This window comes from Cavia porcellus, unplaced genomic scaffold (assembly GCF_034190915.1).
Source record: "Cavia porcellus strain 051 isolate PalLab524CR breed Dunkin Hartley unplaced genomic scaffold, mCavPor4.1 scaffold_21, whole genome shotgun sequence".
Lineage (NCBI taxonomy): Eukaryota > Metazoa > Chordata > Mammalia > Rodentia > Caviidae > Cavia > Cavia porcellus.
The window spans coordinates 59,476,889-59,488,438 of NW_026947504.1; the positions used below are offsets into that span (position 1 = coordinate 59,476,889).

The following is an 11,550-nucleotide window of genomic DNA, read 5'->3' on the forward strand; positions in this document are numbered from 1 at the left end:
TGCTGTTTCAAATTAAATAAACAAATGTTAAAAAGTAAAGGCTGGAAATATAACTGCAAAGGTTCTGGGACCCATTGCATATATGCATGCCGTGGAGAGCGCTGTTTCTGTCAGTGAGAGAGGCAGAACCAGCAGAGGACACTAAACATTCCCCCACAGAGAGCCATTACGGAACCCGGACCGGTCCAGCTGTCACGTGCTAACGTGGCAGGCCCCTCCACGCCGGTGCTGGCGAGACCCAGTGTCCCCACCACACAGCTGGGTCAGCGCATCTGCCGTGCCGTGCCGTGCGACCGACCGAGCGGACGGACGGACTTCCGCTCCCGCCGTCCGGCCTCACGCTCATTCCCACCTCCGTCCCTCCCAAGAAGCCGCATTCCCACCGTCCCCTTTCCGGCGAGCAGCCCGCCTCCTCCCCGCGGACCGCCTAGCTCCGGCCCGGGAGCCCTCGCAGCTCCCGCAGCTGTTCCTCTTCCTCGGCGCGGGCCGGCACGCCCTCCCGGAACTGCTGAGGCGGCGGCGGCCGCCGGCTGGCGCGCGCGCTGTGCTCATCGCGGGAATCCCCGGCGTGGCCCCGCCCCCGTCTTGGCCCCGCCCCCCGTCCTCTCGGGCCCCGTAGCCCAGGTCCGCGGCGAGCAGAGGGTCTTCGGCGGTCTGTGAGGTAGGTGAGGAGGCGAGCGGGCTTTTCGCTTCCCGGCTTCGCTGAAACGCGGGCCGAGGGGTGGCACGCCGCACAGCTGCTCGCTTGCTGCAGCCGTGCGTGGAAACCGTGCGAGGGCGCCTCGGGTGCCGCGGGATCTCCTGAAGTCGGAGTTCCCGCGAGCGGGCAGTGGGCGGTCGGGTGCGGACCCTGAGCCCAGCACCGGCGGGAGGATCCGGGACCAGGCGCGGAGCCGTGTGTGGAGGTTGACCGAGTGCTAGGCAGGGCGGGTGGTCACCCGTCACTGTTCACCAGCGAAATGAACAAACTTTAGCAGGACCCGGTGCTTGGGGAGCGGCGGGGAGGAGAGGTGGCGGGACCCACGGACCCGCAGCCTGGCGCGGGAGGGCGGGGCAGGACTGAGAAAATGAGAGCCACGGAGTAAAGACGCAGGTAGGGATAAAGCTCTCCGATCCAAAGCTGAAGTCACGTTTGTAGTCGTGGCCAGGTGTGGAGTACTGTGTAAACTCTGAGAGGAGATCTTTCCATCTCATTATTTCTTTCCTGTGTATAACCTGGTGAGCTTCAGGCCTTTCTATTTCACATGTGACCTAATATGATAATCATGCTGGAACTATTCGCATGGATCAACACGCTATAATTAAAAAGTGAACTTTGACTAAGGCAAGTAATTTCCTAATAAATTTGCTATATAAAGAAAGTAAAATAATAAAGCCTCAGGAACTGTTGTTCTGCTGGAAAGATATACATACCTACACTTTCACAAAATAAAGGATGGATTTAATATCATGCGTCTCTGATGACAAATAGACTAGCTTTTCTAAAATGATTCTAGACTTACTATTTTAGTTACTTTGAAAGAGATCAATGCAGATCAATTTTTTACCTGCCACAAATTTCTGTTGTAGGATCGATGATTTTGAATTCTTTGCTTGTGGTTATTTTTGTTTGGAGATTATTTGTTTGTCACCGAAGTATTCTTTGAAGAACTGTGTACGGTATTGGAAGATGGCAGAAGCAGTTTTGATTGATCTGTTTGGTTTGGAATTGGACTCTCAGGAAAAGTGCCATCAGACATTACGGAAGACACTAAATACAGTCCGACACCACCATGCTGGCAAGGCCCAGTTCCTGTGTATAATATGTTGCAGTAACATGAGCTGCGAGTGGGATAGTGAACATGATAATTGTAAACTGGAAACAAGCAATGAATTTTCAGCCTTCTTGAATGACTTTGAGATTGTTAGTAATCCAAGCATGGCTGCCTCTTTGTACATCGTTAAGCAAAAAATTGATGAAAAAAATGTGAGAAGTATTAAGGTGATTGTACCGGTACACAGGACAACACTAATGAAAGCTTTTATTGACCAACTCTTTACTGAGGTTTACAGTTTTGAGTTTGAAGATTTACAGGTAAAGGATGGCCTTTTGAAGCAGTCCACTGAAGTGATCACAGCTCCTGAACTAGAAAAAATCCAGGATGAAATAAAAATGTATTTGAGAAGTCTGCCATCCCTGAATGGAAAATTAACTGTTATTACATCCTCTCTGATCCCAGGTATATTCCACACTATCTGCTGTTTTTACTGTGTACATCAAAATCCAGCCTTCAGAGGTTGGTCACCTTTCTTCCATCTTTTCTTTTGTTAACTCTTGTGGTCTTCCTTTATTTATTTATTTGTCAGCATCATTTGTACCAGGTAGTTGTTATAGTTGGCTTTGTGAGTCAAGGGTGCCAAGGGATGACTCCTTTAAAGCCACCCTAAATAATTTGCTTCATGCAAATTCAGTTTTCAGACAAATCCTCCAACTCTCCATGAAAGTGAAGTTTCTCACTCTGAAAATCTGTTTAGAAATTCTGAAACTTCAACTCATTGACACTTTTGTAGAAGGATGAGATTATTAGTATAAAGTCTTCTTTCTTGGTTAAACAATATTTATTGTGTGCTATATTCCACTGGGTATAACAAAGAGATACAAGAATAGCATTAATCCAATAGGGAAGGTAAAACAAACAGCAGTATGTAATAATATATGGAACAAAGTACTGTCAGAATTAGAAACAATAAATAAGCACAGGCTGAAATGATCAGGAAGGTTTAATTGGAGAGACTGGCTTTTGTAATGCTGTATGATGTTTCGTAGAACAGCGTCTTAATCTTTACTATCTTCAACAGACATCTTCATACATGGATTTACTACAAGAGCAGGTGGGATCTCTTACATACCAACTCTTAGCTCATTAAATCTCTTCAGTAGTTCCAAACGGAGAGATCCCAAAATGGTTGTTCAAGAAAACCTGCGTAGGTTGGCAAGTACTGCAGGATTTAATGCAGAGAAATTTTACCGAGTAAAGGTAAAATTTTGTTTTGTATTTTGGAAGATCTAAAGTATATTTTTGTCTTAGCCTGTACTCTTGCTTCTAGTATTTCCTTTAATGTTTTAGGATAATGCTATAGTTCTTTTTCTTAGATTTGTACATCATAGCCTAAAGATCAGCTCTATGACATATATTTTACCGGAGCTCCTCAATTCTAAAATTATGGTTAATTCTCAGAAAGTATACTGCATGTCCTGAACTGTGGATGAGACGCCATAATTTTCTAAATTAACAGTAGGGAAACCTAGAGGCGTAATGGATGCGATATTGTTTTCTTCACAGAATTCTAGCTTTATGGGATGTGATTGAAATATACATTGAATGTTTAAATTAAAAATTTACTACTGTAAAGGATAAATTGTCATTAATCTCCCTCAAAATACTTCCCCCTGCTTTTTCCTGTGTCTTTATGAGGTGTGATTAAAAAAAAAACCAAAACTTTGTGAATGTTGCTGCCAAGTGCTATCAAATGAAAAGGAAAGAGTTTTAAAAGCATTATGGTGTGTCCTCATTCTCCCTATTCACTGGAGCTGGCACTGTGTGACTTCTAGCTGTCCCCTCTAAGTCAGAGTGACCTTGGAAGGTACATGTTTTTAGCCAATTCAGGGCAATGAGGCAGCAATAAAAGCACAACTAAAGATACTCAGGAAAAGGATTTCCCAGAACTACTTTAGCAAGTGTCAAGGACAATGGGATGTTTGAAGTGATGGCGGTATTTTAAGGGGGATAAATAGCAATGTGTATTTTTACTATCTTTTAAAAATTTAAACATTCACCATAGTTTCCAAATCATATCTCATACTTGAATCTGGAGAAGTAAAATTATTATTGATTTGATCATTTAATTTTCTTTTATAAATGAAAATATACTTTGTGGAAAATGTTGCAAGTAGAGATTTATCCATTTTAAGTGGTATCTTCTCCATTCATGATGGATTATATTGAAACTTTTAAGTCTGCTTTTCTTTGAGTGAAATGTGTATAAGATACTGCATTTGGTGTTTTACTATATCCTGAAGTTTTTTGGATTCTAGTACTCTTACACTAATTATATAATTTTGTACTGAAATAAGTACTTTCAGTAAAATTTTGAGAAATCTCATTTTCAAAGCATTTTTATCACATGTCTTTGTTGTTAGATTGATCATGCCAATGAAGTCTGGATTATGGGGAAAAAAGAGCCTGAATTTTATGATGGAATAACCACAAATCAGAAAGGAGTCACAATAGCAGCTCTTGGTGCTGACTGTATACCTATAGTTTTTGCAGATCCTGTTAAAAAAGCATGTGGAGTTGCTCATTCTGGTAAGTATAATTAAACACTGAAGATTGAACCTATCTTGTAGTACAGATTTTTGTGGTGGGCATGACAATTATATTACTTTGTGATACGTATAATGATAGAAATGGCGTGTACTCATATAGGAGGGGACAAAAACATTAAATTATATGACTCAGAGTTGAACTCCCAAAGGAGGTGGTACATAGGTAGATTCCTAATGAATCTGAGTCTCAACTGAGTGCCAGTATTTTTAAGCAAGAAATCTTAAGACGCTTTGAATAATTGTAACAGTGTTAAAAAAGAACGAAGTCGGATATCTCACACTTCCTGATTTAAAAACTTACTACAAGATTATGTCAATCAAAATAGTATGCTACTTGTCTAAAGACATGCATATGTATCAGTGGAGTAGCATAGAATCAAAAAAGCCTTGAGTGTAGTCACATGCCTTTTACCTCTAGCAATATCTTCTAGTAAAAGGACAGCCGCTGGTGGGGGGGAGGGGGGAAACTTGGAAAATTGCGTATCCACATACAGAATTATGTTGCACCATAACCTTACATCATATTTTAAAATTAAGTAAAAATAGATCAAAGATTTAAATGTGAGACATTTAACTATAAAACTCTTAGGGAAAATTATTAGTGCAAATTTTTATGACTTTGAATTAGACAGTGGTTTCTTAGATATTCAAAGCACAAGCAACAAATGTAAAAATAGATGAATTGGGCGTCATCAGTCTGAAAATGATTGTGCATGAAAGGATGTAATTTAGAGTGGGAAGGCAGCCTATAGAAGAAAATACTTGCAAATCATGTGCTTGCTAGAGAGTTAATATCCAGAATAATGAACTCATACAACAGGAAACAAAACTAAATTTGAAAATGGCAAAGGAATAGATATATTTCCAAAGATAATATGTAAAGCACCAATGGTACATGAAAAGTTATTCAGGATCACTTGTAAATAGAGAAATGCACATCAAGACTACAGTGTCATCTCACATTCATCAGGATGGCTAAAGTTAAGACCAAAAAACCAATAAAAATCCACAAAATAGAAAGTATTAAGTTTTGAGAAATTTGAACCCTATTGCACAGTTGTTGGGAATGAAAATGGTACAACTATATAAAACTGGTGTAAGTAATTGTTTTTCTCTTCAAAAATTTTAAAGATATACAATACGATGAAAATTCTGTTGGTGATGCAGCAATTCTATTCTTTTGAATATATATCCAAAAGAACTATAAGCAGGATGTAGAAGAGGTGTTTATGCACTCATGTTTATGGCAGCATTATTTACAGTATCCAACAAGTAGAAGCAACCTAAATGTACAATAACAAATAAGTGGGTTAACAAAATGTAAATTGTATGATCTTCATAGAGTAAAATTATTACTCAACCTTAGAAAGGTAGAAAATTCTAACAGATGCTACAACATGAATAAATCTTAAGGACTTTATGCCAAATTGAAAAAAGCCCATCACAAGAAGATAAATACTGGACTATTCCAGTTATGTGAAATGTCTAAAATAATCAAATTATTGGAAGCAGGAAGAAAAATTGTGATCATGGGTAAGAGAAGAGGGAAATACGGATACGTTTCAGATTTATAAGTAAAGCCCTGGAAATCAATTATATAATGGTGTAAATGAACTAAATGCTATAAAATTGTTAAAATGGATTTTTTTCACACAAATAAAAAGAGGAAAGAAAATTTTAAAAGATATAATCCCAGTAAAAACTAAACATAATAGAACATTTTCAAAAGGAAGTGCAGCAAAACTCCCATTAAATGTCTAGGTCAGGAGCTTTGCATAGTATAATCTTATTTTAAAACTGGTATTATAATGTAATTAATTTTATGATTCATTTATTACATCTGGATTTTGAAAAATATATAATCTGTTCATTTTTAAAATAGAGGCAGATTTCACTTGAAATTGTATGTTTAAGTTATCTCTTTCTTTCTGTTTACTAGGATGGAAAGGTACTTTGTTAGGTGTTGCTATGGCAACAGTAAAGGCAATGATATCAGAATATGACTGTCGTTTGGAAGACATTATTGTTGTATTGGGACCTTCAGTAGGACCTTGCTGTTTTACTCTTCCCAAAGAATCAGCAGATGCATTTCATAATCTTCATCCTGCGTGTGTACGACTGTTTGACTCACCAGATCCCTACATCGACCTCCGTAAAGCTACTAGGTCTGTGTAATTTCTTTCTGAAACTAAAGTTTGATTATTGCTTATTAATTCTGAAATGGAAATTATTTTAGAGAACAGTTTGTAACTCTGAGAACAATGTAGCTGGCAGATACTTAAATAACATACACAAAAACTCATTTAAAATATAAATCTATTTTTTAAAATTTTAATTACAGAAAATGTTTGGCATCGCTTCGTGATATAAACATAAAGGAACAAACATTTGGCCTTTGAAGAAACATACTTAAACTGTAGAAAAGGTGGCATGTACTTTACTTCATAGTTATTATTCAGATAAATTATCTTAAATGTAATGAGCTATCAAGAAACTAGTATCTTCAAAACACTTTTATTTTCCAGAGAGGTATTATTGCTTGGCAAAAGTAATAGGTAGTATAAAGTCTCCAGCATTTTTAACCTGTGAAATTTTGATTTTTGTTGTTGTTTCTGTCTGTTTGTTTGACTCTTTTTGGCTTTTTGAGACAGGGTCTTGCTGTACAGTTCAGGCTGCCCTTGAACTCACCATGTAACCCAGGCTGACCTCAAACTTGCTGCAATCCTCCTGCCTCAGCTTCCTGAGTGCTGGGATTATAGGCATATACCATCCCACCTGGCAAAATTTTGATTTAATATCTGCTGAAAATTATTTGCCATTTCTAAAAAGGGAAATGAACATCTGATTTGAATTGTATTCCTGTCCTCAGCAAAATTTTTCCCAGATTCAGCCTCATTTACAGAAGTAGAAAGTATTAAAATTGACTGTTAAATATGAATACTAAAAGAATTATCACTAATATTTACTTGTATTTCATATAAAAAAGCAGGGTTTTTTTGAAAATGAAAAATCTGGTTCTTAATTAAAGATGAGATGTGAAAATTAAATGACTGAAAAGCACTGTGTCTGAAAGAAATGAATCTTGCCCACAAATGCTCTTAACTTGAGAATTTTTAAGCACTTGATTTTGATTATAGAATGTACCCAGATCATTTCTTCAGGGCATTATGGAAGTTTGTGCAGCTCTGTATGAACCGAGGTGGTAAATGGTGATAAAAGCTATCATATCCTGATGGTCCATGTGTGCGCAAATGACAATTCACATTATCCCAAGTAGATCTCTCCTGGAGCTCTTTTACAACAATATCTTTATGTTTTTCATATTGCTTTGGGTATTGGTAAAATAAACTCTTGCTGTTCTTTGAAAAATCTTTTAAGGATTCTTCTAGAACAAGGAGGAATTCTACCACAGAATATTCAGGACCAGAACCAGGATCTCAACCTCTGTACATCCTGCCATCCTGAAAAGTTTTTCTCCTTCGTGCGAGATGGCCTTAACTTTGGTACACAGATTGGCTTCATTTCAATTAGAGACTGAGGTACAGTAGGTTCCTCCTCTCTTCAGCCTCTCTTCCATTCTCTCCCGTCTCTTCCCACTTCCCATTTCTTTCCCTCACTCTTCATGCCTCTTTCCTTCTCATTTTAAAATTAATATTTAACTTTCCTTTTTTATTCCTGTAAGAAGAGTTAAGTTAGTGATACGATAGTGGCCAAAAGTTCATTTTTTTTATAACATGTTGTATTATGCAAAGAATAGCTACTTGTTTTTCTAGTTAATCAAGCATAATGAGACAAGCTTATGTTAAAAATATGAAAATATGACCTTTATCTCTACTGTCTACTTAACATCTTTACATTTTCTATCATAATATCTTTATACCTTTCATTTTTTTGAGCAGATTTTTTTGGGTAAGGATTTTAAATTCTAAAATAATAAATCCATTAAATAGGCAAGCTAGCTCACTTTTCAGCTGTATTTCTGATTTCTGTCTACACCAGAGTTGACCAAATTTTTCTTTAAAGAACTGTAGTAAATATGCTTTATGGGGCATATAATATCTATCTTAGCTACTTACCTCTCCTATTGTAGAGCAAGTGCACATATTGAAAATACAGAAATGAATGGTATGTCTTGGTACCTGTTAAACTGCTTTTAATAAGGCACCAGGTGAGGGTTCACATTTGGCCCACAGGATGTGGTTGCTTTGCTGTTGCCTTGTCTACAGTCAGAAAGCAAAGTTCAGCATAATTTCACAAGTAAAATGATGTTTCTTACAGTTGGTTTCTTAAGAGAGTCATACAAAATATATCATGATAATGATTTGGTACTACTTCTTTAGTCTACTGTATATGCAATTTTCCTCAAAGTTATTTTTAACTGAATTATTATTTTTAGCTTTTATAATATCTTTAGTTCTTTAATAAAAACAATTTAACAGATGTTAAGATTCTTCCCTTGATATTCTAATTTTACTATTAAGGACCTCATATTTTATTTCTACATATTTTACAGATATTTGACTGGATTTTTGCATAACTTTTCATCCTCCTTCCAAACTGATGGCAAGGGAAAAATTGATTTGTGTAACACTTACAGGATTACAATGGACAGTTCATCTTTAGGGTATATTTTCACTATTATTACCAAATCCAAATGATTTTTATTTTAACTCAAATGATAATTGACTACAAATGTTTATAGATGAAGATGATTATAAAATGTTCTCATTATTATATAAACCAAGAATAGATTTTTTTGAACATTTATTTGTCAGATATGCATAAATTTACCAAAATGGCTAAGACTTTTTTCCTTTGAGTCCAATGCACTGCAGAAAACAAGTCTTACAACTAAAGTTTAATTTTAATAACAATAAACAGTACAGAAAAAAGAAGGGTTAATTTTACCCAAGAGGCAGGATAGAAAATGTATTATAGCAAAGATGACACGCGGGCCAGAGTATGTATAGATTTTTAACAAATTAAGAACAACCATAACAGTGAAGGAACATCATGAACCAGAGAATGGAACTCTGGAAATTTATACCATGTCCTAGACACAGAACAGTGTGGGCAGAATGAGGACTGGACAAACAGGTTAGAAATAGAATGGTAGGAGTCTCAAATGCCATGTCAAAAGTCTGGAGTTTATTTTCCAGGCAATTGGTAGGCATCAAAAGCAGAGGAGTGTTTTTATTTCCTTGTTATCTAATATGATGAATTTGTATTGTGAGACAAAGCAGAGAGATTAAATAGGAGTCAGTAAAAATATTTCAGAAAAGAATGAAGTCTCAATAAAGCAGTAGAAAATAAAATGGAGAGTAGATGGATTAGAGAGACTATTGGAGAGATGGAATCAATAGATAATAGAATTGAGAGGTGAGGAAGATTAGGCAAGTCATTGATGATTCCATAATTTCTGCTTAGGTAGTTACCAAGATTGCCTTTGTACTATATGAAATATATAGGTTGGGTGTTGTCCTTTATACTCAGGTGAGAAACTGAGCCTCCTACAGGTGAAGTTTAAAGTCACGTAATTTGTGATAAGACTGGAACATATATTTTCTGATTTAAATTTCTCAGGTTTTACTGTTAAGGCTACCTAAATTTTATTTATAACTTTACATTAATATTCTTTCTTCATAAATCATTTAAAATTTTTGTTGAGGTACTGGGATAGATTAAACAGATTTATAGACATCAAGATGTTTAGTAAAGTGAAAGTTAATAAGCCAGAATATTGTAGTATGTGTTGTGAGTTTGCCACAGCTTGGTGTCTTGTTTAATTTAATTCTTCTGTGCATCTGATAGCCCAGTGAGAAATTTGAAATAAGTAAAATATTTCATTTCTTACAATTCAGGGATGGCATTGATCACATATAATCTAGAAATTTCAGATTCATGCAAAATACTGTTTCGTTTAATGGTAACAATAAAGCTTAAGAAATAATTTCACATATTGAGAAAGCTTGATGAGTTTCTAATTCACTGTGTGTTATTTTGTTTAAAGTTGTAATTTACAGAATAGCAGGCAGTCACATTTTATTTAATATAATATTCTATAACCAAATAAATTTATTTTATTATCTATGATTTTGGATTATCTGTGCCAAAGTATCTAATGAAAAGTTGTCTCATTATTATTACTGAGAAATATTGATTCAGTAACTACCATGTTGTTAAGCAATCATGTCTTATTGTCTCTGCAGTATCCTTGCAGGATATAAAATATTGATGTCTATTAGGTTTTGTTTTTAATTTAGGCCCTACTAACTGCACATAGGTAATGTTGGCTGCCATTTTACTATAAGTGGAGTTAATTTGTGAATTCAGTGATATTTCATTGCATGACTTCTACTGAATTGCTATCAAACTAAAATTTAATAGACCGTATGGTAAGAACGTGGTCTTTTTGTGTCGCTTTAAATTGTTAAGAACAGGAACTGTCAGCTTTATAAAACTAATGAAATAATTTTAACACTAGGGGGCAGTGTTTCTACAAGTAGCACTGTCATTTCTTGGCATAAAGTCAAACCAGGCTCTTTCAGCCAGTGTAAATTTGGTTTTCATTAACAGTCAACTTTTTATAAACATTGTATCTAAACATGCAGATATCAGTTACGCATTTTGAACAATTGCTTCCAAAATAAAGATAAATTATTTTATTTCCCTGTGTTTTGGACCTCCCTTGGGCTAGAGGGAAAAGTTGCATGTTGGAAATCAGATTCAAAAGAGAGAGGTAGTATCCCCAATGTGTGTCTGCACCCAGCCGCTTTCACAGCACCAGGTAGAGTGAGTGTTCCCCAGGATTGGAGCTGGCCTCCCACAACCAAAGAGCCAAATTCAGAAGTTTCCTGATGTTAGGGTTTCTGAGTACAGGCTGAGTCAAGAGAGATGGCTGGTGGATGATACCCTCAGACCACAACCCACTGTCACTGCCTGGGCTGCAATGACTTGCCCTCCTGGCCCCCTGATCTCCTGGGCCAGGGTTCTGTATGGTCTGCCAAATGCCATCCCCCACTGAAGCCAGGTACAAGCGAGATACCGCTAGTTATAACATCCCCCTGCACTCAGAGAACGAGTGTACCCTCAGAGTGTGGCCACAACCCAGGCTTCACTACACCAGAGTGACCGGCACACCCTTTGGAACTTAATCTGTGTGTGTGTGTGTGTGTGTGTGTGTG

The 11,550-nt window shown here is 37.0% G+C and overlaps 1 protein-coding gene across 2 annotated transcripts; it reads left to right on the forward strand.

The window, feature by feature from the left end:
• Positions 1–528: 528 nt before the first annotated feature.
• Lacc1 (laccase domain containing 1) lies at positions 529–11,031 on the forward strand. 2 transcript variants are annotated; one of them, XM_003477466.4, is made up of 7 exons: positions 529–661; positions 1,570–2,219; positions 2,839–3,017; positions 4,181–4,346; positions 6,306–6,531; positions 7,745–7,905; positions 8,880–11,031. In XM_003477466.4, the coding sequence occupies exons 2-6, from the start codon at positions 1,670–1,672 to the stop codon at positions 7,902–7,904; spliced, it is 1,281 nt and encodes a 426-aa protein (XP_003477514.1). In that variant the 5' UTR covers positions 529–661; positions 1,570–1,669; the 3' UTR covers position 7,905; positions 8,880–11,031. The 2 variants fall into 2 exon arrangements, with proteins under 2 accessions (XP_003477514.1, XP_063088816.1); XM_063232746.1 differs by lacking the exon at positions 7,745–7,905.
• Positions 11,032–11,550: the final 519 nt, after the last annotated feature.

What these genes read in the sequence shown, in the direction of transcription:
- Lacc1 (XM_003477466.4), top strand. Translation starts at nt 1,670, where the DNA reads ATGGCAGAAGCAGTTTTGATTGATCTGTTTGGTTTGGAATTGGACTCT. An exon ending in TACATCCTCTCTGATCCCAG is followed by an intron (nt 2,220 to 2,838) that starts GTATATTCCACA and finishes TATCTTCAACAG; the next exon opens with ACATCTTCATACATGGATTT. An exon ending in AGAAATTTTACCGAGTAAAG is followed by an intron (nt 3,018 to 4,180) that starts GTAAAATTTTGT and finishes CTTTGTTGTTAG; the next exon opens with ATTGATCATGCCAATGAAGT.